General features: G+C 43.5%; 1 protein-coding gene across 2 annotated transcripts in view; it reads left to right on the top strand.

The window, feature by feature from the left end:
* Positions 1 to 27,984, top strand: part of znf462 (zinc finger protein 462) — a 69,903-nt gene that overhangs the window by 16,409 nt on the left and 25,510 nt on the right. For both annotated transcript variants that reach the window (XM_061800007.1, XM_061800006.1), the window contains exons 2-3: positions 19,237 to 19,523; positions 20,376 to 25,459. In XM_061800007.1, the coding sequence (XP_061655991.1) occupies positions 19,277 to 19,523; positions 20,376 to 25,459 (5,331 nt within the window). In that variant the 5' untranslated portion in view covers positions 19,237 to 19,276. The remainder of the gene's footprint in view (positions 1 to 19,236; positions 19,524 to 20,375; positions 25,460 to 27,984) is intronic.

The following is a 27,984-nucleotide window of genomic DNA, read 5'->3' as shown; positions in this document are numbered from 1 at the left end:
ATATTGCTTGTTAAATATTTGTGCTATATTGTGGGGTTAATTGTTGCTTAATTGCATTGAGCTACATCCATGCAATGGCAACTCCCTTCGGGCGGCATTATTCTCCTCAGTACAACGCTGGTATCGAAATTGGAGTTCAGAACATTTACAGCTAAATTCTCACATCCCATTAAAAATCCGAAAACTAATAATTAGTGAATGGAAAGCGATTGATCGTTATTAGTAGTTCATGGAAAAGTAGTCCAAAGCCCTTATGTTGAGCACAACTTGGAATGGGGTTTTTCCCGCAGGAAACAATGGCAATTGAATTAATCAATTTCAGGGTCAAACTGTTACACAAGTGCGTGTTTAAAAAAATAAATAAATAAAAATAAATAAATGAAATAAAGTGTAACACTAAAACTGACCTTTGAGGAGTGATGAACTCGCATGGGGAAGTGGTGAGGGGGACTGGCGGTGGTTTACCACCTGCACCTTCATGCATTTTTAACATTCTTAGCTGTCATTCAAGAATAAAAAGAATTAAATTGTTGTGAATGGCCAAAACAATAAGCTGTGTTCTCACCCTTGAGTTTGTTGACGAGTCACGGATGCTGTGACAAAACCGTAGACAAAGATGGCAGTAGGGAGTGTTTCGTGTTCTATAGTCATTGTCATATTTTTCCTCTTTGAGGTGAATGGTCCCTTTTTGTCACGGCGTCATAGAAAAAGCCAAAACACAAAACAGAGTTGTGGAGTTAATCTACGAAATATTGCAAGGTTTTCTGAAGTTGGTGGTTTAAACTCTGTAGATTTTTGGTTGAATTCCAAATCGAAGGACCTCCACGGGCCTTGGTCTGTAGCGGTCCCACCGTATGGCCAGTGTTAAACTATAAACACTTTTATGGATAAACTGTACATTGATGCAGCATACAGTGGATATAAAAATTCTACACAATGCTGTTCAAATGCCAGTTTATGTAAAAAAAAATGTAAATCTTTTAAAAACTTTTTCCGCCTTTATCTGTACAGCTCAAAAACTAACTGAAATCTTTTAAAGGGGGAAAAAAAACATACCCACTTTTCCTTGCAAAAACACTCCAAATCTGTGCAATTGTGAGGGCATCACCTGTGCACAGCTCTCTTCAGACCGCCCCACAGGTGTTTGATCTTATTCAGGTCTGCACTCTGGCTGAGCCATTCCAAAACCTTAATCATCTTCTGATGGGTCCATTTATCTTAAGTGGATTTAGTTGTGTAGGTGCTAGAACATTGGTGGTGGACATCTGCTCATCAGTTGGTTGGCCTCGCCTTTTTTTTTTTTTTTTTTAACATCATCCAAGTGTGGACTCATGAAGTTTTAGCTTAAATAAGTAGTTACAATAATCAAAGTGTTTTGAACATTCATACTGCTCGCATGCTGTGCATCGCTCCCACATTCTTTTGATTGCATTCCAGCAGATGACTATTATTGTTATGACAAAACGCTCATGGCTGAACATGATGGACTAGTCCCATCTCTCGTCTGAGAATTCGCAGGAATTCATTGATCTGCTGGTGGAAATCAATGTCTCATCTCAAGTGTATTCAGACTTCCTGATATGAGCGCCATCATGTGATCACATCATTTCAGGAACCTCTGTTCTCTGCTGCGATGGCGTGGACAGCGATCCAGCTCACTCTTATCAGAAGTGCTGAAACACAACTGTGATTAAAAGTGATATGCTCATCAAGATGAGAGTCACAATGTCTTTTGTGAGATTTCAGGTCGGTGTAGTTTTGGGAATTGATTCTAGTGAAAAAAGGTTCTCATTCAAGGTGCTTTTGAGTAGCAACGTGGCATGTCCCCGATCTTTGTAAAATTTTCTAAAAAAAAAAATCATGTAATGAGCACTTCTTCGGCCTCTAAAATCCTCCTTAAAAATATATTCAGGGAAAAACAATTGACTAAAGTACATTACATGTTCTATTGTCCACACCTCTTTTCTCACAAATAATGCTCCATTTGCACTATTTGAGTGGACTTATTAGGGCAAGTGATGCTTTTGGAAAATTTTGATGCATCGACTTGGCTAACCCCTCAGCATTTCGGCCACTACTAGCTTATTGGTGGATATTTTTAACTTAAATTGTCAGCCAATTGGAGAAGGGGTTCCCCAAGTAGCAGATGAAATGGTTAGATATGTTGATTCATAATAATTATACTGTCTGGATGGATGGATTATGAGAAAAGAATATTCACTTTATCACAAAAAGTCGTAAACTTAAAATTATGGGATCGATTTGGTTGAAACATGGATTTGCCCTTGAAATGTAATTCACAATTACCACTATTCTTAGAAGAAAAAAAACAGTTCTCTTCCAACTCTTCACCCTTATCTCAAGCCCTCCTTGTTCCATGAAGTCTTGTTTACCGTCAACGCTGGGCTAAGAGAGGCTTCTTGTGAAAGAACCTACCACCAGTCCACAGCATCTATGTTTAACATATATTTGTAAAAATACTAAACATTTTGAATGACAAGTTGGAATACTGCTTGTAATTCCACCCTCTCTTCACTCATGAAGTGTCATGGTCGTGTCTTTTATCACTGCATGTTCCAAGTAAGGCTTATTGGAATATGAAGGTGAGTCAGGTCGGACCAGACACCTTTTTTTTTTTTTTTTTTTTTAAAACCACTGTTGTTATCTGCAAAGTGCCAACTGATAAAAAGCAGACTCTGAGCCAGCAAGTGTGATTTTAAGCACTTAGCAGCACTAGCTAGACATGTAAAGCTGTTGTTTTAAGGAGAGTGATGTCTTTGGTACCTGCCCAGTGACTTATATATGCATGTAGAAACCTTTGTGGCATCCAGTTACCAGATCAGCAAATTGGTCAGATATGACACTGTCAGTGGGCCAAAATTAACAGAGTGGATATAAAAAGTATACACACCCATGTTTAAATGCCAGGTTTTTGTGATATTAAAAAATTATGACAATAAATCATTTCAAAACTTTTTCCACCACTGCGACTTATAAACTGTACAAGTCATTTGGGAAAAAAACAATTCTAGAGGGTAGTAACAACTGAAGTAATGTTTGCACAAGTGTGCACACCCTCTTATAATTGTAGATGTGGTTTTCTTCAGAATTACAGGAGATATGAAGAAGATGGGACATTGTTGTCACATGTACTAAACAGTACTTTCCAAAAGTTCAATGTTGTTGTCAACCTCCCTGGTTTTCTTTCCATTCTTCATCATATTTGGAGGGACGTCCAGTTCTTGGCAATGTCCCTGTTGTGCCACATTTTCTCCACTCGATGATGGTCTACACTGTGCTCCATGGTATCTTTAATGCCTTGTAAATTCTTTAGTACCCTTCTCCTAACTGATACATTTGAACAATAAGATCCCGCTAATGCTGTGAAAGCTTTCTGCGGACCATGGTTTGTGCCGTTTGTTGACTAAAAAAAGGTCAGGAAAAGCCTAGTGGAACATCAGAACTTTATTTGGGATTATTTGGCACTTTAAATGGTGGCAGGTGTGTGCTGACTCTTATTTAATGATTTTTGAATGTGATTGATTAACTCTGAACACAGCGACATCCTCAGTTGTAAGAGGAGGTGTGTACATTTATGCAGCCACATTTAATTTATTTCCACCTCTTCTCTCAAAAAGATGTTCAATTTGTTCCGTGCCTGCATCCATGGAACCCGGCCGGGCACACCCTGTAAGGGTAACGTGGGTCCACCTTCCCATGGGCTCATCACCTGTAGGAGGGGGGCATAGGCGTCGGGACAGTGTGAGCTGGGCGGTGGCCGAAGGCGGCGACCTTGGCGATCCGATCCCCGGATACAGAAGGTGGCTCGAGGGACGTGGAATGTCATATCTCTGGCAGGGAAGGACCCCGAGTTGGTGTGTGAGGTTTAACAGTTCCGACTAGATATAGTCGGGCTCGCCTCCACACACAGCTTGGGCTCTGGTACCAGTCCTCTTGAGAGGGGTTTGACTCTCTTCCACTCTGGAGTTTCCTACGGTGAAAGGCGCCAAGCAGGTGTGGGTATACTTATTGCCCCCTGGCTCGGTGCCTGTACATTGGGGTTTACCCCGGTGGACGAGAGGGTAGCCTCTTTCCGCCTTCGGGTGGGGGGACGGGTCGTGACTGTTGTTTGTGCCTATGCACCAAACAGCAGTTCAGAGTACCCACCCTTTTTGGAGTCTTTGGAGGGGGTGCTGGAGAGCGCTTCTGCTGGGGACTCCATTGTTCTGATGGGGGACTTCAATACTTGGGAGGACACCCCCCCGTTCAGAACCTGAGTGGTGTTCTGTTATTGGCCTTCTGTGCTCATCACTGTTTGTCCATAATGAATACCATGTTCAAGCATAACGGTGTCCACACGTGCACTTGGCACCAGGACACCCTAGGTCACAATTCAATGATCGACTTTGTGGTCCTGTCATCAGACTTGCGGCCGCATGTCTTAGACACTCGGGTGAAGAGAGGGGCGGAGCTGTCAACTGATGACCACCTGGTGGGGAGTAGGCTCCGATGGTGGGGGAAGATGCCGGTCCGACCTGGCAGGCCCAAACGTATTGTGCGGGTCTGGTGGGAACATCTGGCAGAATCCCCTGTCAGAAGGAGTTTCAATTCCCACTTCCGGCAGAACTTCACCCACGTCTCGGGGGAGGGAGGGGGGGGGCACATTTAGTCCGAGTGGACCATGTTCCGCATCTCCATTGCCGAGGCGGCCAACCGGAGCTGTGGCTGTAAGGTAGTATGTGCCTGTCGTGGCGGCAATCCCCGAACCAGGAGGGGAATAAACTGAGAAAACAGCCTTTTTGTGAAAGCAAACACATCAAGCAGAACGATGACTGACACCAATATTTTTTTTTCTTTCGTGAAAATCTCAAACATCTGAACATAAAACAACACTGAAAAAGTACTTTCGACAGAGAAATAATTTACCTACAAGTATAACTATGTACAGAATTTAGATTAGACCAAAATGCATGAACAAATGGGGCTCCCACGCTTGTACTTTTTTCCTCCAAATTCTCATCCTCTACCGTTTGCTCAATAGTCCAGGTTTTTATCTTGCGCATAAAATCTAGCAAAGTTTTATCCACATATTGCCATTCTCCTTGAAACCAGTCACTACTTCTGCTCGAAGCACAACCTGTGTAGTTTATAAATATAACTATTACTATAAAAATACATTGTTGAAATTGCTGTCGTGGGACGTGGAGGAAAAAAAGCTTTCAATTACCTTAACCTGTAAGTTTTTAAAAATACATACGATTACTAGAGAATACTAGTGGTTTGCAAGGGTAAAAAAAACATTACCTCGTCGCAATCCTAAAAGACGAGTTACCTTCGTCGATCTTTATCGGAGGAAGCTCGGGATGAAGCTCGCCTTGCTATCCAAAAGGGAGTTCACTATCTGACGATTCCGGATCCCATTTATTCAAATCCTGGTCGGCAGACGATCAGCCAGCAAGCCGCCGAGAGCATCTCGCCATTTTGCGCGAAGCGATTGGCTCGGAGCATCATCCTTTATTCCCCGCATGATCTAAGGCGTCATTCTTGTCGGTCGCAGGAATATTTTTCCTGCCTTGGCGGAATAGATTTCTAGTATTGAAAGATTATATTTCCTTTTCCGCCATTATGTTTGTATATGTTACACCCTGCTGGCCCGCCCCCTCCTTCTTCTTCTTCGTCTTCTTCAATCTGAGGGAGGGATGTTCACCTTAAGCTATTGTTGCCCTCTACAGGGTGCCAATCCTCATTGCAGTTATCCAGAGGCTTGACGATCACAATAAACTGCACAAGACCCTCCCCCACCCATCCCTGTTAAAAAACGGCATTGAGGTCTTTCGACCGCATTGGCAGGGAATAGATGGATTCTTAATGACGGCATTGGCAGGGAATGAGTTAATTACTCCTTTTTTATTATTATTATTTTTTTTAATGAGCTGTGGAGAGCCTGATGGTCACTTGTAACTGAAGTCATTGCTCGCAAGTAAAGGCATGAAAACCGCTGAGTAACGTCTCGTATCTTGACAAAGTTGTAGGACAATGCACTCATAAGTTGAGGCACTGCTGTATTAGGTAACTGGGGAATGTTTGTGAAATCTTACTTGGTATAACTAGTACATTTTCCAAAAACTACAATACAGTTGTCCCTCCCTATATTGTGCCTCATGTATTAAAGATTTAAGTGCATCTCAATTTTTTTTATGTACAAGTATAGTACTGTTGCTCAACTGCACCTCTTCAGTAATCATTAATCGTTAACTGAGTCTTGTGTGGCGGTAATGAGTGGCCCAAGGGCAACTGAGGCTCATTTGGTAGCAGAAAAACAAAAGGGAGGAGGAGGTACAGTATGTTGAGAAATAATCAAGTTATACTGTTTTACTCTAATTTGAGCTTTAAAAACTTTTTTATTTATTTTTTTATTTTATTTTTTTAAACCAGATTGTGTATAGGTCATATCACACACAAACGTTCCCCTAAAAGGACATGTTTTCTGGCACAAAAAAACTAAATTTCTCCAGAACAAAACAGTATAACTTCATTAAACAGTATAACTTCATTATTTCTCATATATATATATATATATATATATGCTACACAGGGAACCCCTTCTCTGATTGGCTGAAAAGTTTGTCCTTGCCCTAAAAACTCGACAAATAGCGCAAATGGAACATTATTGCCGAGAAGAGCAGTGTGGGCAGTAGACTAGGTCACGTACTTTAGTAATCATTTTTTTTCCTGAATTGTTTATGGAGGAAGAAAATGCACATGCCATGTTTTTTTTTTTTTTTTTTTTTTCTTTCTTTTTTTTTTCTTCTTAATTAGAAATTTACACAAAGATGCCGTCAGCTTGTCACACTAGAAACAGATCGGGCACATAGTGTGTGTGTAACTTGACCTCCACTAAACCCCTGAGACTGGCTCACCACTGCTTAGAACAAACAATACTCGAGAAATTAGTGTCGGGATTCAAATGCTAACCAGACCTAAAAACAAAATAGCCACGAATGGAACTGTAAGACACAAGTGGGAAATTGTAAGGGAAGGCAAGAATTGGCTTAATACATGACATGAAGTATGGCACGTTTGAGACAGTTGGGAAGTCGGAAATATTGAACATGGCAAATCAAACGTTCAAACATCTTTAATGGCAGTCTTGATCTTTTTTAATCAAGACATAAAAATACAAATGAACTGGAAGTGAACAAGTCTCTATGGTCAAACTGTATGGTCAGACTTGCAAGAAACAATAGAGGAAGAGATTTTAAGTCTCAAATGAAAGCTTGAGGCTTATAGGGACAGCAACATAATGACATTGCCGATCCTATTTATCTACAGACCCACAGAATTTCAAAGAAACGCAGTTCACATGGGGAAAACAGACTAATAAAAAAAAGTCTTTCTGGTGACGAAGGTTGTATGGAACATCTGCGTCCAGTCCCAAACGATCATTTTGTTTTGTGTATTAATCTTTGAGCATGTGTTGTCCGCTTTCACATGTGATGCAGTGAGCTCTTAAGGGCCCTCTGACATCACAAGGTGAGCAGTAACCATCTTGAACCTGCAATGGTCTCTCTCTCCCCCGGTAATGTTCCCTGACGTTCTATCAGTTAGATGAAATGTCTCTCCAGCGAGCTCCTCTCTGTCGCAGCGGACCTCACTTAGTTCACCCCAGCTGGGGCTGGGCGAGCTGGCAAAAAAAAATAAAAATAAATCATGATTATTTTTTTCAATTCCTCCAATCTCGATTATCACGATTTTTAATATTTAAAAAAAATAGACGGGTTTTGAAGCATCTGCACTGAAAACTAAAGAAGCTAGAGAGTAGTTGAACATTTTATTAACGCCTTTTGTTAACAACACTCCTCATAGTCAATGTTTAAAACAGTAACCCCAACATGATAGTGGCATACTAAGCAAATAAGGCAAAACAATTTTCACTCAATGGCGCAGTGAATGTGGAAAAATATAACAGTGAACTAGTCCTGAGTATTTTGGGAGGTACAAGATACAAATTAAACTTCTGGGATAATGGACACCTTGTAAACATTATCAGTCTCCAGTTATGATGCTATTGTTATTTTAGATTCTATTATTGCTACTGAATAATGATGACACAATTGACTGTTGCTTTGGTTTGGTGGCCTCGCCGCTAGCAGTGGCTAACTGCTAATGCTACGTGTGCTGTGCAGTGATTGACAGGCTGTACTGACTGCACATTTTTATGCTTTCCACATAATAACTTGGGTGGTGGTGGTACTTCTTCAAATGAATAAACAGCGTTGCCTGTTTTTGAGGGCGCCGACATACCTTGCACGTTAGCTAGTTAGTAGCACTGCTCCATGTCGCTTTGGAGACGCCACCACACAACCGGCGATGGAAACTCGCGGACCAGCCGGCCGCCTCCATCGCAAGTCTGGTGCATGGGCGAAGAGAGCCTGCCGAGGACGCGGCGTGCTCTGTGTGACGACAGTTGAGTTGGACCCAGAGGTTCGATTTCGCCAGCCAAGGAAGCGGGTGTTTTATCGACTCCCACAACTGGCAACTGAAAGTGGAGCAGGAAAAGCACTACTTTGATTGGCTGTTGTAGCGCACATTCCCGGCGTGTTAGATCGAGGAAATACACACAGTTGATAATTGAGATTGACTGGAAATTTATCACGATCTTCGATCTTGATCATATGATCGCCCAGCCCTAACCCCAGCTATTTTAACTTGATCATGTATTAATTTCTTGGTGGCATTTTCATTCCCCCTCGAGGGTACCTGCAGCTAGTGCCTCTCCCTTAAAGAGCAGGTTGTCATTTGCAATCCGTTACTCATTAGTTATAGATCAGTTGACTAGATCTTGTGTTAGACCTCTTCCATCATAGCATAATTTTGTCCTTTGATGATTTCTGTTTTCGGTCTTTTTCTGGAAAATTCTATCCAGGGTGAACATTTTCCAAAACCTTGTTCTCAGTTCACGCATACAGATGGGGTAACGCGTGTCTTGTTTTAAGATTGACTCCTTTGAATGATGTCACAGAGTGCTGATTAATCTCCTTAACAATTTTTGCTATATTCAGTACTACTGTGTGTTTTATTTAGCTTATTGACTCCTTTGTGTGATGTCACAGAGGTTTTTATTGGTTGTTATATTCAGGATGACTATGAGGCTGAGGCTTTTACGCTATTGGGAATAGCCCCTCACAACCACTCACATCTTCATGCGATTCCGGAGAAAGGCAAGGAATTTCTTGTTACATTGTGGTGTTTACATTACATTTGAGGCACAAAGTCTCATGACTGGACAATTCGATCTACCAGAAACTAATCTGCTAACTAGTAAGACGATAGGTGAACGAACACAAATGTGTGACGCTCATCTTTTGACGATTGACTGGTTGCAGAGGTCTGCACTCTAGTAATGCCATTGTAGTTGGTATTAAGCCTTTTACGGTGATGACTTTAGGTTTCTGATTGTCTAAAATGGCATTGCATAGGGGTTTAATTGTAGGTTATAGTGTATTTATAGTAGTGTGTAAATCATTTGCAGGACTCCACGACGACAACAGACCTAGTTGGCTTAAAAAAACATAACTTTTATCGTTAACTCCCTGCACAGATTTTTGTATTTTATGCGCACCCTGATTTTGACGCAGAATGAGAGCTGTTCCAATTCCAAGGTCAGGAATCTTTTTACTTCACAGTCGCCATGTTGCGGTAACTGGGCTCAAGAAATACAGGTGGGCAGGCGAAACCTAAAACAATCTAAACAATCTACACTGTAGGTGAAACTTTTAAGACCCCCCCCCCCCCCCACACACACACACACTGAAGAGACGGCCTTATTTCCAGACATGGTGTCAGTCCCCGTATTGTAAACCCATGTTTTTTTGTGTATTTTTCCCATTCTTGACGACATGAGATCGTAGCAATAGCTAACAATTGAGGATGAGCTTCTAATCAGCTTAATGCTAGCTTACTCAAAGGCCCTCTTTCAGGCAATGCAGCTGCAGAGTGGAGGGTGTGACTACTGGCAGAGCTCGCCGATGCAGCGAGACCGGTTGGTGATTAACAAATGTTAGTAGACTTTGGAATCTGGGGAGCCCAGTCTGATGGCTTTGTCCTGCGCTGCTTTCCACCAAAAGATTTTCCAGGTTGTTCCATCACACTCTCTGCTCCTCCCACACTTCCCCTTCAGGCCTGCTATATCCCCCCGTTGCCCCTTCCCTTGCTCTCCTGAGGGCCTGTAGAGCTCCCAGATAAAGAAGTTCAAACATGCCTTGCATTTTTAGACCCCCTTGTGGAATGTTGTTGTCGGCTTCCACAAAATGAGTGGAAGCAGAAGAGGGCCTGCGCTTCTCCTATTTCCATTTATCTGAAAATATCGTGATGCGACAGATAATGTCCTGAGAAACAAGAGGCGGAGTCGGTTTGGTGAGAGTGTGAGATGTTTTCTGCTGAGCTCGTATTGTACATCTGGCAGATAGATTTCTGTCAGCACTTCCTCTGTGACAGGCCGCCCAACCTTCTTTTTTTTTTTCGTTGAGGAAGAGGATCAGGTCTGTGGGTCCATGTTGTGCTGAACACCTAAGTGCACATACTCAGCTTGTAAAATGGCTGCCCTTGAAGTTCAGCTCAGGAGGAGGATCTGAGCAACTCGGTCACCGCCTGTCAGGGCCACAGCTGACTAGATGAAAGCAGATGTACTATCGCCGCCATTAACTTGGTGTGGCATGGGGAAGGCTCAGCCAACTCCTGGCAGTTGGTGTTTCTTTCCCCCTCTTGATACTCATGTCAAGAAAACTGTCATTTGGAGGCCACTTGATGGGGGGGGGGGGGGGGAGGTTGAAATGCCAAGAGAGCAGGGCGCGGCTGTAACATGACTCTGTAACAATGGATCCCCTGCTTGCTTAGGGACATTGTGGCTCACGTGGAGCTCTTCCCTGGCCGACCGGTTGCATGTTGAATGAAAGCTGGTTGGATTCTGCCACAGTCTCTGGATTTTCTAGTATTCAAGTTAGCGTGCTGACTGCTTTGGTACAAAGGCTTTTATTATAGCTCTTGGCCTATCATTCACATCAAAGTTGGAACTGGAAAATGTGTATTGTCAAAAAGAATCAGTCAACTTTTTAAAAGCAGAGAAACAATCGACTATTTCTTCCCCCAGCAAGAAATAGTTGATTGTTTCTCTGCTTTTAAAAATAAAAAATTTAAAATAATTAATGGGGTGGGAGACTAACTGAAACTGTTTGGCCATATGAACAAAGCATACGATCTTGACGAGTGTAAAAGTTTTTTTTTTATTTAATCTGCACCGTGAAACTGAACAAGCAAATAAATACTTTCTGTTACAGTCCAATTAATCATAAAGATCAATTATGGTAAAAAGCCCCTATGCCTTTACATTCATAATACTTGCTATTTCCACTATACCAGTGGTTCTTAAAGTGTGGTACCCGGGCTTCCTCTAGTGTGGTATGCAAAAGAATCACTGAATTACATGTTCGAACTGTGCATCATATAATACAGTGAATCGAACTTTATTTTAATCTAGTAAAGTACATTTGTTTAGTACAGTTCAGTTAACATTTAGGGACAATGCACTTGCGTTTAATCGTTTAGAATGGAGACTACAGCATGTGCCAGGCTAAAGCATGTGATAAGGTATAGTCGTGTTAACAGGAATTCCTTTAGTCTATGCTAAAATAATGTCATTCTTGATAATGTCATAATGGTGGAGGGGGGACCTAAACAGTTAACACCATTCACACACAGCAGAATGAGCACGCTCACTTTAACTTTTATCAGGAAGGGCTTTTGAGTTTTGACGCAGGGGATTTTGATTCGCCGGCGTGGCAAACGTGGGCAATATTCGCTTCGCCGCATCCTGTTTCAATTGGCCATTGGCGAGGTGACGAAAGGGCAGCGTGAATCCTGATTTCTGCCTCACTTTTGATAAACACTGGGGCCTGCTATGCCACTGTATTTTAATAGTGGTCATTGGTGACACCTGGTGTAAAGTTTGAGAACCACTGTTCTATACAAATTGGAGCAATACGAACACGATTTCCGCAAAAAAAATACACCATTGACCACGGTTAAACAATCCATACAATCTCTTAAACTGACATGCATGGATAACAACTTAACCCGTGCGTGTACAGTTTAAGCGGCTAAACAAAACAAAAACACACATGCCTCACCCTGCCAACTTGGGCTGCTCATTATTCAGAACCTCACGGTTTGATGTGATTTTTATTCTTTAGGTTGCAGTTCAATTGGATAATTTTTTTCTTCAGGTTGCAATCCGATTCGATATTGATTTAAATCCTCTATCGATTCTGTAGGAAGTAAAAATGCACAAGTAATTAAAAGTACATTTTGGCAATTTTGAAATATATGTTTTTGATGCCATGTAAACATGTCACGTCAATTTTAACAATTTTGAAATATTCATTTTCTGTGCAATATGTCATGTGTCATGTCACATTTTTTTAAGCAATAAAACATCTGAAAAAAAAAAATAGTGCATAACTTATTTGTGCATATGGAGTACAAAAGTAAAAAAACAGGTTAGGGTTACTGTTATTATTTGCAGGGTTTTTAAGTAACACCTAATTATGTAGCATGTGTGCAGCAATTGGCGGTAGTTTCTTCGTCAAACCGCATTCGTTTATTGCCTCTGTCAACAAGTTATATTGCTCCCTGCATGGCTTCTGTGAAGTCCTCTAGTCTGCAGGACATTTTACACTAATTCCCACTCGTTAGAAATGAAATGAGAAGTGGTAGCTACGTATGTAGGGCTCTGTCGCTCTTTCCGCAGACTAAACGACTCCAAAATCGCGGTCTTATCTCTGTGTACAGTTCCGGAACGGCAACTTCTGACACGTTTTCGTGTTGGTATTGCGTTTCGTGGTCCGTCTTTTGTCCCTTTCCTGTGTTTCAGATTTACAGGAGATTCCAAAACGTCAGATTTAAAGGTAGCTCACTTCATGCTGCTGCTTCCGTGGGTGCTTGCTTTAGTTACCATTTTGTTATTGTTTGGTCGAGTGCGGCTTCTGTCCATACAGCGCGAATCACACGCAAAGCGCCTCTCACTGGCCAGGAGGTGAATCGATTCAGAGGATTTGCTGAATCGATATTGAATTGCAGGGGGTAGTATTGCAATGCATTGAAGAAGTAATCTTTTTACCGACCCCTACTCCCAACCAAGGGTGCTAGATCAACACTGAGGCCTTTAAAGTGGTCCCAAGCCCGGATAAATGCAGAGGGTTGCGTCAGGAAGGGCATCCGGCTTAAAACTTTGCCAAACAAATATGAGCGTTCATCCAAAGAATTCCATACCGGATTGGTCGTGGCCCGGGTTAACAACGTCCGCAACCGGCGCCGTCAACCTGCAGGACTTTGGAAATTCAGCTACTGTGGGTCAAAGTCGAAGAGGTAGAAAGAGGGTTCATCGGCAGAAAGAGAAGAGGAAAGCACAGAGCCTAGAACTGAATGTGGGGACTTTGAATGTTGGGACCATGACAGGAAAATCTCGGGAGTTGGTTGACATGATGATTAGGAGAAAGGTTGATGTATTGTGTGTCCAGGAGACCAGGTGGAAAAGCAGTAAGGCTAGAAGTTTAGGGGCAGGGTTTAAATTATTTTACCATGGTGTAGATGGGAAGAGAATGGAGTAGGGGTTATTTTAAAAGAAGCATTGGCTAAGAATGTCTTGGAGGTAAAAAGAGTATCAGATCGAGTGATGAGGCTGAAACTTGCAATTGAGGGTGTTCTGTATAATGTGATTAGTGGCTATGAGGTGAAAGAGAAATTCTGGAAGGAGCTAGACGAAGTAGTTCTGAGCATCCCAGACAGAGAGAGAGTCGTGATTGGTGCAGATTGTAATGGACATGTTGGTGAAGGAAATAGGGGTGATGAAGAAGTGATGGGTAAGTATGGCATCCAGGAAAGGAACTTGGAGGGACAGATGGTGGTAGACTTTGCAAAAAGTATGGAAATGGCTGTAGTGAACACTTTTCCAGAAGAGGCAGGAACATAGGGTGACCTACAAGAGCGGAGGTAGAAGCACGCAGGTGGATTACATCTTGTGCAGACGATGTAAGCTGAAGGAGGTTACTGACTGTAAGGTTGTGGTAGGGGAGAGTGTGGCTCGACAGCATAGGATGGTGGTGTGCAAGATGACTCTGGTGGTGGGGAGAAAGATTAGGAAGACAAAGGCAGAGCAGAGAACCATGTGGTGGAAGCTGAGACAGTACGAGTGTTGTGCAGCTTTTCGGGAAGAGGTGAGACAGGCTCTCGGTGGACAGGAGGAGCTTCCAGAAGACTGGACCACTGCAGCCAAGGTGATCAGAGAGGCAGGCAGGAGAGAACTTAGTGTAACTTCTGGCAGGAAAGGAGAGAAGGAGACTTGGTGGTGGAACCTCACAGTACAGGAAATCATACAAGGAAAAAATTTAGCTAAGAAGAAGTGGGACACTGAGAGGACCGAGGAGAGGCGAAAGGAATAAATTGAGATGCGACACAGGGCAAAGGTCGAGGTGGCAAAGGCCAAACAAGAGTCATATGATGACATGTATGGCAGGTTGGACACGAAAGAAGAAAATTATCTATACAGGCTGGCCAGACAGAGGGATAGAGATGGAAATATGTTGACTGGTGCCAGCAGTGTGCTAGCTAATGGAAAGAATACTTCGAGGAGTTGATGAATGAGGAAAATGAGAGAAGGGAGAGTAGAAGAGGCAAGTGTGGTGGACCAGTAAGTGGCAATGATTAGTAAGGGGGAAGTTAGAAAGGCATTAAAGAGCATGAAAAATGGAAAGGCAGTTGGTCCTGATGACATTCCTGTGGAGGTATGGAAGCGTCTAGAAGAGGTCGTTGTGGAGTTTTTGACCAGCTTGTTCAATAGAATTCTAGCGCGTGAGAAGATGCCTGAGGAATGGAGGAAAAGTGTGCTGGTGCCCATTTTTAAGAACAAGGGTGATCTGCAGAGCTGTGAGGAATAAACTATAGAGGAATAAAGTTGATGAGCCACACAATGAAGTTATGGGAAAGAGTAGTGGAGGCTAGAGTCAGGACAGAAGTGAGTATTTGCGAGCAACAGTATGGTTTCGTGCCTAGAAATAGTACCACAGATGCATTATTTGCCTTGAGGATGTAGATGGAAAAGTACAGAGAAGGTCAGAAGGAGCTACATTGTGTCTTTGTAGATCTAGAGAACGCCTATGACAGAGTACCCAGAGAGGAATTGCTGTACTGCATGCGGAAGTCTGGAGTGGCAGAGAAGTATGTTAGAATAATACAGGACATGTACGAGCGCAGCAGAACAGCGAAGTGTGCTGTAGGTGTGACAGACGAATTTAAGGTGGAGGTGGGACTGCATCAGGGATCAGCCCTGAGCCCCTTCCTGTTTGCAGTGGTGATGGATAGGCTGACAGATGAGGTTAGACTGGAATCCCCGTGGACCATGATGTTTGCAGATGACATTGTGATCTGCAGTGAAAGGAGGGAGCAGGTGGAGGAACAGTTAGAAAGATGAAGGCATGCACTGGAAAGCAGAGGAATGAAGATTAGCCCAAGTAAAACATATGTGCATGAATGAGAGGGGTGGTGGGGGAAGAGTGAGGCTACAGGGAGAAGAGATAGCAAGGATGGAGGACTTTAAATACTTGGGGTCAACCGTCCAGAGCAATGGTGAGTGTGGTCAGGAAGTGAAGAAACGGGTCCAAGCAGGTTGGAACAGGTGGAGGAAGGTGTCAGGTGTGTTATGTGACAGATGAGTCTCTGCTAGGATGAAGGGCAAAGTTTATAAAACAGTGGTGAGGCCAGTCCTGATGTACAGATGAGAGAGAGTGCCGCTGAAGAGACAACAGGAAGCAGAGCTGGAGGTGGCCGAAATGAAGATGTTGAGGTTTGCTCTCGGAGTGACCAGGTTGGATAAAATTAGAAATGAGGTCATCAGAGGGACAGGCAAGGTGCGATGTTTTGGAGACAAAGTTAGAGAGAGCAGACTTCGATGGTTTGGACACGTCTAGAGGAGAAATAGTGAGTATATTGGTAGAAGGATGATGAGGATGGAGCTGCCAGGCAAGAGAGCTAGAGGAAGACCAAAGAGAAGGTTGTTGGATGTCGTGAGGGAAGACATGAGGGCAGTTGGTGTTTGAGTGGAGGATGCAGGAGATAGGCTTACATGGAAAAGGATGACGTGCTGTGGCGACCCCTAAAGGGACAAGCCGAAAGAAAAAGAAGAAGAATTTAAGTACATGCATGAGTGCTGATCCATGAATGGAACCCTCTGACTGACAACACAAGATGTGTGCTACTTAAACCGTCCCCAATCAACACGGCTTCCGGCGGAACCAAACATGTTACATAGAGAGAAATAAATAGTAAAGACCAAAGGGGAGGCCAGTTGAACAATGCTAGTGTAGCTCAACTACACATAGTTGATGTCATGTCTGCCATCTTGAGACAGTAAAGGAGAGAGAGAATAAAGCAACAGGGTTTTCTGCCTACTACAGTCAAGTGGTGCATTGTTTGACTCAGTTGCTTCAAGACACGATTGATTAATCAGATATCCATCCATCCATTTTCTGAGCCGCTTCTCCTCACTAGGGTCGCGGGCGTGCTGGAGCCTATCCCAGCTATCATCGGGCAGGAGGCGGGGTATACCCTGAACTGGTGGTTGCCAGCCAATCGCAGGGCACATACAAACAAACCATTCGCACTCACATTCAAACCAATGGGCAATTTAGAGTTGTCAATTAACCTACCATGCATGTTTTCTGGATGTGGGAGGAAACCGGAGTGCCCGGCGAAAACCCACGCAGGCACGGGGAGAAAATGCAAACTCCACAGAGGCGGGGCCGGGGATTGAACCCCGGTCCTCAGAACTGTGAGGCAGACGCTCTAACCAGTCGTCCACCGTGCCGCCTTAATCAGATATATCAGATTAATTGATTATCATCCATTCCGTACCTGATGAATACCTTCAACTTTTTTTTGTTACTTTTAACATTTTTTTGCACACACTATTAAGTCTTAACTAAACAACTGAGAACATGTACGCCTTGTTCGTAATGAGTGTCTCCATTGATAGCAACAACTGTCCTTCAAACAAGTATTTCCATTGTAGCCCACACCTCCCACATTCACTTTCTTTTAGATATGAGCGAAGACTTAAGGCTTCTTTATACTCGGACGGTGACCACGCTAACGTCAGTGCGGCTGCCCCCCGCATAGTTTGCCTTTATACTCGAGCGCAACCCACACGCGCAGTTTTGAAAATGTATTGCAGTTCACCTCCAAGTCGGGGGTGTCGCTACGGGTGGTATTGGCTAGGACAACACAGGGAGGAGTTTCCTCTGCATTTTTTTTGCCATTTCCTTTAGCCGTTTTTACTTTCCTTTCAGTAACAAGGAACAAAGCAACAACAATGGCGACCGTCAAACAGTGTCTGCTAGAACAAATCAACCTAGGTGACCAGATGATGCGTTTAATTATGCTGCAAAATCGATTGAGAAGGCAGCGGTGTAGATGGTATGTAGAACCAAGGGGCACGCTGAGTACGTCATCACAGCATGTGACTAAAACGGACCAATCACGAGAGATGATCTCCGCGGCGTTCAATGCGCAGCAACACTTTTTGCCGTGTGCGCATTAAGCTATGCAGAGGGGCCGCGCGGGCCAATTCGTCGGTCACGTGATGCAATGCGGGCCTTGTCGGCCGCGCGACCGCGGGAGTATAAAAAGGCCTTTAGCCGTTACAACAAACCAAGTTCTGACACTTTGTATAATAAATGTAATGTTCTGAGTCTGATTTATGCATTCAGGTCAAAAGCGCTAAATTATTCTGTGGACTTCTCATCCATAATTACGAAACAATCAAATGAAAAACAGTAAGTATGGCAGGAAGTGAACGTGCCTTCTTGTGCCATGTGACGACGTTGTCTGTTTATATGTGCCCTGCGATTGGCTGGCGTCCACTTCGGGTATACCCCGCCTCTCGCCCGAAGATAGCTCAGATAGGCTTCAGCACGCCCGCAACCCTAGTGAGGATAAGCGGAGCGGAAGATGAATGATTGAACGATCCTATTGCCTCATAAACCTGCAATATTACTGGGATCTCAAGCAACGTAGCTTTGAAATGATGATAGACTACTGACACGGCTGAAGAAGATGTAAAAGCCATTATCCCCAACAGAGTTGATACAATTGAATGGAATAGTCTGCTCTACATACTGTTGTGTGGAGCTGCCGTCCAGCTGTTGCTTATCCCAAGGTAATAAAAATGGGATGAATAAGGCCCTAATCCCTCTCCGGTCCTGCCGTTGTTCATGCATTGATGCAATGCTCAAAAATGGGACCCTACTACTACCATTGCAACAGACATCTGAATGATTTGGGCATTAGTAGTTTTACAAATTAAATTCAGAGCTCTCTTCAAGTGTCTGCTGCTGGCCAAACAGCTGACCTCCAGCCATAGACCTTTAGACTACCAACAACCCAACACTTTCCCACATTAACACCTAAATTACTTAAAACCTTATTTAATGTCTAAAAATGGAATTTCAGCCGCAAGTCTTTTGTGAAATGTCAAGCCAGATATATATTTTTAACGTTACAGTAGGTCTGAGACCTTAAATCACTGCACTAGGCCGTATAAAGGACTTATTGATCAATGTGTGTTTTTTCCGGGGATGCCAATATTTTTGAGCACGACTGTACATGTTCCACATAGTCAAGTAGTACAGTTAATGAATTTAGTTACTTTGCCGTCCTAACAAACTGGAATTTCTGCAGATCCATTTTTGCTTTTTAAGGGTAAAGCCAGCTTGGTACTGCTAAAAAATAGAAACAAGTTTTTCTTTAATTTTCTGAAACTGCCGCAGGGATGGGACAAAGCAGTTCTTTTTATTTTTTTTTAATCAAGACGAACAAATACAAATGCTATTCCTTTCATTCACAATTTTTCTACAGTTTGTCATAGCAATCCGATCCCTTTTTGTAGCGCCATCTTGTAATACAAAACTAACATGTTCTTTCACACAAGCTATAAATAAAGGCATCTTATGTCCTTTTTGTAAAATTTCTTTTGGCCGCACAATCGTAAACATTTTGAAAGCACCGTGGAGTAAAACAGACTGCGGGTCATTTGACCACTTATTAAATAAAGATGTGCACTTGATACTTGGTTTGCAAGTTACTTTACATGTTTTGATCTGAATACCATTTTGTCTGTTCTCTACCCAGATTTCCCTGATTGTTCAGGGAGTGCTCCCCCTGTTTAGTGATGGAGGTACTGCAATGCGACGGCTGTGACTTCCGCGCTGACTCGTATGAGGAGTTGAAGAACCACATTCAGGAAGTGCACACAGTCTTTCTTCAGCCCGCTGACGCAGAAGAGTCTGACTCGCAGAAAGAGGAGGAGGAGGAGGAGGAAGACAACGATGATGACCAGCAGGTGGAGGAGGAAGCAGGAGTGCAGGACACCGGGGACAAGGATGACAAGAATTACACACCACCTAAAGTTGGAATGAGTAAGTCTGCCACATTAGATGGGATGTTACAGTTCATTTATCCAGAGTTTAGACTCACAGATCTGCATAAAAGGCTTATTGTTTGTTTTAATAGAGGATCATGAATACTGATTTACCTGGTGCTGCAGAATAGATAAAAAATGGGAATCGCTGGTTAACTGAAATGTGGCAAACAATACTACCATGTTACAGCAGTAGTGCATCATTGAATAAAATGCCTCAAATGGCGGACAGATTAAGCAGCAGACATAATATTTTAATGGTGACATTTTTTCACCTCAGAAATTGGTTTATTAAAACAAAATGACTTGCCTACATTATTGATAGTGTTGCGGCTCATTGTTCTTAGATTCAGTGGTGATTACTAAAATTAGGCGATCACGTCACAAAATGTCAGACTGGCTGTTAAGTTTACAACTTGGTTGCAAGACATTGACAGTATTGATCTGAAGTTGCCGTGTCGATACTGCATGCTGAGTGATGTGTAACGTGTAATCATCCCACTCCTACAAAATGTTACTCTTTGCCCCTCATTCAGTGCCTCTCTCCATTAAAAAATAATTTAATTATTTACATGTATTTAAATACACAGGTGTCGTCATCTTTTTCTTTCGGCTTGTCCCGTTAGGCGTGTCATCCTTATCTATCTACGCCTATATTCTGCATCCTCCTCTCTAACACAACTGCCCTCATGTCTTCCATCACTACATCTATCAACCTTCTCACAGAAAACTGCATACTCTTTGTGATACCATCTGGGAGCAAAAAAAAAATAATGTAATTGTCACTTGAATTGACATTGAAGTCCAGCCTCATATAGCAGATTTCTAACGCCCTTAATCTTCTCTTCAGGTCCCAACTCTGCCAACATTTCCAGCAAGGCACCACCGAAGCAAAGCGCTGAGACCCATCTGCTGTTCTACCAGTGCAAGTTCTGTGTCCGTTATTTCAGATCCAAGTCGTTCCTAAGGAATCACACCAAGAAGGTGCACAATGTTGTCGAGGAGGACGTGGTTGCACAGATCTCCTCACAGACAGACAATTCCAAGGTGTATTCCTGCCAGTACTGTACATACAAGTCTCCGCGCAAAGCAAGGATGATGAAACACCACATTATGTATCATAGCAAAGTTCCCTCGGGGGGGTCTGGGGTTGCCCCAGAGAGCAACGAACCTGACGAGGAGTCGAGCTCATCTGATCCCCTCGTGAAAGGGACGTTTGCCTGCGAATGGTGCAACTATCAGACTGACCAGAAGGCCAGCTGGACCAATCACGTGGTCAAGGAACATAGCGACAAGGTCAAGATAGTGTCCAGCATTCCCGAGCCGAAAGGGGATGCCTGTGCAAGCTCACCTAAACCGGATTCCCTGTCCCAAAGCCCCACAAGATTAAAGACCGCTTTGACTGAAGGATATGAGGAGTCAACAGGAGAAATGCTTGAAAACCCATCGACACAGATTGCTCAAGTCACGGCAGTCGGCGAAGGATGCGCAATTTCACCCAAGAGGCCAAACAGTGGCAGTGAGATAGAGCCCAACTTACTAAATGAAGAGGACTCAAGGAGCAGCTTGGAGGCTGGAGATGAAGAGCTAGGTGATATAGATGATCCCAACTACACTGGAACGCTTTCGGCAGATGCGAAGCAGCTCTTAACAGACGAGGACAATAAGCTGCTGGAGACAAAAGGAATACCGTTCAGGAAGTACCAGAACCGTTTCCAGTGCCCTTTTTGCTCCTTCCTCACCATGCACAGGCGCAGCATCTCGCGCCACATTGAAAACATTCACCTCTCTGGTAAAACCACAGTGTATAAATGTGATGAATGCCCATTTATTTGCACCAGCCCTCTTAAATTAGGCACCCACAAACAAAGCCACAGTTCCTCCGACGTAGAGACGATGGATCTGACGAGCGACAGCCCAGAACCTCTCAATGATGACACTGCGGAGCCTGTCAATGGGGGCAATGTAAGTATGTCCAAGATGAACGGAAAAAAGTCAACCAGCGTGTTGAACGACCAGCAGAACCCACACCGCTGCACGCTCTGCAACTACTCCACTACCACTCTGAAAGGACTGAGGGTTCACCAGCAGCACAAGCACTCCTACTGTGATGACATGGATCCCACCGTCTTTGAAAGTCAGTTGGCCGACCAGATGGACACAGACGTAGCAGCCTCGCCAACCTGTCTACAAAAAACCCAGACCTCCATCTTGGGGCTTTCAACCAAAAAACCCTTAGTCGGTGGTAAACGAGCGAGGAAGTCCATCAATGACTTGCCTTTGGATTTGTCCTCGGTCAAAAAGAGAACGAGAATTGATGAAATTGCGAGTAACCTGCAAAGCAAAATAAGCCAAAGTCAGCAGGACCTGGTCATAAATCTGGAAGACATGGATGATGAGGACATGGCCGACCATCACAGCAACATGGGCAGAAACCATGATGGCAAAAATGCCATCTTTGCGTACAACATACTGCAGCCTCACTCAAGAGATTCATTTCACAAGGGAGGTAGGATAGGGAAAAGAAAAAGCAACCCTAAATCAAAATCTAGGAGCCTTCCTCTATCACTGACTCTTTCTGACGATAGTGAAAACATTTCAGGTGATCTGACTGATAGTCGAGAGGCTGCCCAAGAGAACAGCGACTATTCCGGGGATCCCGGAATTGCGCGTTTCTACTGTAAACACTGTGATTACCATAACAAGTCTGCTCGTAGCGTCAGCACCCATTACCAGAGGATGCACCCTTACATCAAATTCAGCTTTAAGTACATCCTGGACCCTGAGGACCAGAGTGCCGTCTTCCGCTGCTTGGAGTGCTACATTGAATATACAAACTACAATGACCTACACCAACACTACATGGATCACCACCCGGAAGCGAGCAACGTGCTCAACTTTAACCAGCCCAATTTGGTGTACATGTGTCGCTTCTGTTCTTACACGAGCCCCAATGTGCGAAGCCTAATGCCCCACTACCAAAGAATGCATCCTACAGTGAAGATCAATAATGCCATGATCTTCTCCAGCTATGTTGTGGAGCAGTCGCACAAGTCAGGTGAATCGCAAACTCTGAGGGAGATATTAAACTCTGGCCCAAAAACGTTTAACCCAGCCACATCCACTCCGAGGTCCTCCTCAAGCCCGCTGCTTAAAACAGTGTCCAAGACCCCCGAATCAGGCACAGATATGGATCCCCTCAAAGACGTCATGGCCGGCAGTGTCGTTGTATATGATTGTGACGTGTGTTCTTTTTCCAGCCCCAACATGCACTCTGTTTTGGTCCACTATCAAAAGAAACACCCTGAGCAAAAGGCATCTTATTTCCGCATACAGAAATCAATGAAGGTTGTCTCCGTCGATCAGCCCGTCGCCGCGTTTAAGTCAAACATGCCAACAACCCCGAAAAAATCAAGCGCGGCACTGTATGGATCAGACGAGGATATGTTCTACTGTAAACACTGTGTATACAGCAATAAATCTGTCGTGGGTGTGTTGGTACATTATCAAAAGAGGCACCCCGAAGTGAAAGTGACAGCCAAATATATCAAACATGGTGCTCCCACCCCAGGTTTGCTGAAACTAATAGACGAATTACAAATCGCAGCGCCCAAGCAATTTCTGAAACAGTTCCCAAAAGATGGTCATGATGGGTCCAACAACTCAAGCCCCAAACCAGGGAGTGGAGACAAATGTGAGGATGAGCTGTTCTTCTGTCAGCATTGCGATTATGGCAACCGAACGGTCAAAGGTGTGCTTATTCATTACCAGAAGAAGCACAGAGAAACTAAAGCTAATGCTGATCTCGTGCGTCGCCACACCGCCGTCGTCCGGAGTCAGCGTGAGCGCGCGCAGTCGAGTAGCATCCCTTCCACTGCCGTTCTGGCTCCTCCAGACCCCGAAAACACTACACCCCTACGTTCCCTGAAGTGCAGACACTGTTCCTACACATCCCCTTATGTCTACGCCCTCAAGAAGCATCTCAAGAAGGATCACCCAAATGTGAAGGCCACAGCCTTGACCATTTTACACTGGGCTTACCGAGATAGCATTCTAGAGGCGGGCTATCACTGCGAGTGGTGCATTTACTCTCATGCTGAGCCTCAAGGACTGCTTCTCCATTACCAAAGACGCCACCCGGAGCATAATGTGGACTACGCCTACATGGCCAGCAAGCTGTGGGCCGGGCCAGAGACCACTCAACAAGGGGGGAACCTAGAAACAAAACATTACAAATGTAGGGACTGTGCTTTTGAAGCTTGCACAGTATATGACATAACTAGTCACTATCAGGCAGTGCACCCCTGGGCGATCCAAGGGGACGAATCTGTGATTTTGGATATTATTAAAGGAAAACCAGCTGAGAAGATCCCCGAAGAAAATGCGTCTTTCAATTGCGAGTCCGTCGAGGATGACGGCGCTCTTTACATTGCCACCCCGCCTCGAGAGAGCAACCCACATTCCACTCACCCACGTCTCTCTCTTTCGAATAATCCCTATCAGTGCACCGTTTGTCTGTCAGAGTACAACAGCCTCCATGGCCTCCTCACCCACTATGGCAAAAAGCACCCCGGTATGAAAGTCAAAGCGGCAGACTTTGCGCAGGAGGCGGACATTAACCCCAGCTCTGTGTACAAGTGTCGCCACTGTCCCTATGTGAACTCCCGCATCCATGGCGTCCTCACCCACTACCAGAAAAGACACCCATTGGTGAAAGTCACAGCAGAGGACTTTGCGAACGACATTGAGCAAATCGCAGACACGAATGAGACAGAGGACAAGAACAAGACTCAAAGGCAGGGCTATGGGGCATACAGATGTAAAATGTGCTCATATACGCACGGGACACTGGAAAAACTCAAAATCCACTATGAGAAGTACCACAATCAGTCAGCTACAGAGATTTTCACACCCGGTTTGACAAATTTCTCCGTCGGCCACGACACAGAGCCCGTAGCGGAATGCAGCGCCGGTCATACATCAAGTGCAGTGAAAGTCCAGGAGGTTGGTGATGTGGACTTCACCCTCTCAGAGTTACCCATCAGTAAGCCCGAGAAGCATGCCGTGTTTAAGTGCCAGCTCTGCAAATACTTCTGTTCCACCCGCAAAGGCATCGCTCGCCACTATCGTATAAAGCACAACAATGTCCGCGCTCAGCCGGAGGGTAAAAACAATGTGTTTAAATGTGCGCTCTGTTCCTACACCAATCCCATTCGCAAGGGCTTGGCAGCACACTACCAGAAACGCCATGATATCGACGCCTACTACACCCACTGTCTAGCTGCTTCCAAGACAATGACTGAGAAACCCAACAAAGTCATATTACCGGCACCCTCTGAACAAGAGAATTCAGAGATGAGCGAAGAAGTGCGCTTGGCCGTAGAGAGGCGAAAGTGTTCTCTTTGTCCCTTCCAGGCATTCAGCAGGAAGAGCATTGTGTCGCACTATATAAAACGCCACCCAGGTGTCTTCCCCAAGAAGCAGCACGCTAGCAAGCTCAGTCGCTACTTTACCGTCATCTATGCCAAAGAACCTGAGAAAACAGAGGATAGTCCTTTAGAAGAGGATGACAACGAGGCGCTGGAGCACACCCCCAATCCAGAGCAGGACGGGGACTGGCTGCCATTTAAGTGTCTCAAATGTTTCCGGTTGTCCTTCAGCACCGGCCTGCTGCTATCTATGCACTACAATGACCACCACAGGGCGGACTTCAAGAGAGACTTTGACGTGTCGCCGGACCCTGGAGATGACAATGCTTCAGAGTCATTCCAATGTTCCCATTGTGAGCTGAAGTTCCTGTCCCTCCCTGCGCTCGCCACGCATCTGCTCAACCACAATGAGGAGTTTCAGAAGAGGGCCACAAGGCATGAGAGGAGGCGGCAGCTTCTCAGCAAACACAAAGCAGCAGAAATATCTGAAAGCAAGTCTGAGAAGGTGAGAAAGGATGAGTTAAGAAAGCAAATACTGATCTATGGGAACGATGTCATGGCATTGCCTTAAAACTACAGTGGTGCCTTGAGATAAGAGTTGAATTTGTTCCATGACCACCGCTAAATTGTCTTTGCACATTAAAATGAATGGAAATGCCATTACGCTGGACCCCCGCTATTCACGGGGGATCGGGACCGGCCCGACAGCAAATAGTGACAATTTGTGAATAATTGATTCCCATCATATTTGCCATGGAAAAATGTTTTTGCATTTTTTTCCCCCCTGAAAAAAAGCATGAATAAGCAGGAAAATACAATGAGCGGAGTAGGTCCCACCGCCCCCCAAAATATGCATATATATATATATAAAAAAAAAAGATGCGAATAGGTTAATCGGCAGATGCTAAACCGCAAATAGGTTAATCCGCAGATGCTAAACCGCGAATATGCAGGGCTCCACTGTAATCCGTTCTAGCCTCCCGCCCAAATAATTGTTTTTCAATAGGGGAAAATAACATTATTGTAATTTATTAAAATTGGGTGATAACATAAATAGAATGTAAAGAATTGAGCATACATCATGATAGAATGCTGCAATCAAATTCAATGAGCTGTACCCACCTTGGACACTGGGAGGCAGTGCAGTATAATGCAGTCATGCAGACACACAAGATTCTACTAATTCTATCGTGAGTGCTTAGTATAATGCTGTAATATTAGTAATTTTTCCTAGAGGACAAATATATGGCTGTGAGTATTATATAATCCATATAAATATCACATTTACACACATTTAGCTCCACATTTTGTTTTCAAATATCTGTTGCTTAAAGGGTTGTTAAATTGTTGTTATTGATGCTTGCCATTAGCATGTAGATGGAGTTTCCCATTATATGTTAGCATTAAGCTAACTGGACTCGTAATGCAGAGCTATGTAGTTGTTTAAAATGCATGTGTAATTCTATTTTTTGTGTGTGTGTGACAGTAAACCTCAATTGGAAGTAGGATTAAGCAGCTTCATGCCTATTTTTGATTAATTGTTCACAATTTGCCAAACTGCTGCTTATTGTGAAATGAGTTGAATGGACTATGCAGGCAACAAGCACTTCCGTGTTAGAGGTATGGCGCTAACTTCTGTTGCCAGACAGCCAGGCAAATGCATAGTGACTACATGGGAAACGTTTTGAAAATCAAAACAGAGGTGACATTGAACATAGCGGCATACTGCAGTGTTGGCTAGAGGAGCTTTCCCTTAAGTAACAAAATTAGATGAAATTTCGACCTTGAAAAGTAACACCACCAAACTATTGAATATACTGTAGTCTTCCCATGCTATATCGCGGTTCACCTATTGCGGATTTGGTGTATTATAGATTTTTTTTTTTCATATTTGCCATATTGCAGGATTTTGCATGTATGCTGAATTTCTTTTTGGGTGGAAAAATAAACTATAAAAACGGGGGAAAAAATCATTGGTTATAATGACCGATTGATTGCCCACCAATCACGTTCGGTCGATTTCCGTTGAAAACGTGATGGCGCTCGTCTATTAAATCCTTTTATTGCCGATCCCAAAAAAAAAACGATCACCCCGCAGCTGAATTTTCAGCTTGCAGAGAATTTATACAGAGTAGCGCAAGGCTGGGCAATTGATCCACATTTGAGCGTGCTTTAAGCTCTTTATTGACACTGTAAAACTAAACACACGACAAAAATATTTACCCTCATTTTATATTAAAATACAAGACATAGTTTTAGAAATTTACCAGTTAAAGGAAAACCCTATTGACGGGCTAGCTAAAAAGCACACTTTACCTTCAAATATTGAATATTTACTTAGAAATGCCGTAGTAACAGGTACAGTTCATATAAAGATACTCAAGCACATATTCCTCCTAATCTGTGGAAAACGAGTTTACTTCAATTATAACATGACTTTCTTCTTCTACATTTTTTAGCTTACAAAAAATTAAGTAGCTCCATGAATGCATACACTGCCCCTAAGAGGCTAAGGCGCACACAGCAGGAACTATACAGTCATTGACTTTATGAAAAAACACGCTTTTTTTTTCCTGACAGTGGCATGAAATCAGACTAAACTTTTCCTGTTTTAGGTCAATAAGGATTACAACATATATTTCCAATTGTTAAAAACAAGTTTTTAGCCATAGCTGTTTCTTTTGTTTTTTAATTTCTATATTTTTGATATAGAGTCCCCTCCAAAAGTATTGGAACGGCAAAGTCAATTCCTTTCATTTTGTTGTATACTGAAGACACCTGGGTTTCAGATCAAAAGAAAATAAATTCCAGCTTTTATTTCATGGTTATTTACATCTAGATGTGTTAAACAACTCAGGACAGAGCACCTTGTGTTTGAAGCCACACATTTAGCAAGTGAGCAAAAGTATTGGAACTGACATTATTAAATTGAAGTGAATAGCATTTAATAATTTAATAATTTAATGGTTGGTGTGGCCTGTATATATCTTCTCTCGAAGTCCTCTTTGAACAGTGATACCTTCACCCTGG

The sequence above is a fragment of the Phyllopteryx taeniolatus genome, chromosome 15 (assembly GCF_024500385.1).
Source record: "Phyllopteryx taeniolatus isolate TA_2022b chromosome 15, UOR_Ptae_1.2, whole genome shotgun sequence".
NCBI lineage: Eukaryota > Metazoa > Chordata > Actinopteri > Syngnathiformes > Syngnathidae > Phyllopteryx > Phyllopteryx taeniolatus.
Note: the sequence above shows the minus strand (reverse complement) of the source record. Positions and strands in the feature narration are given on the sequence as shown.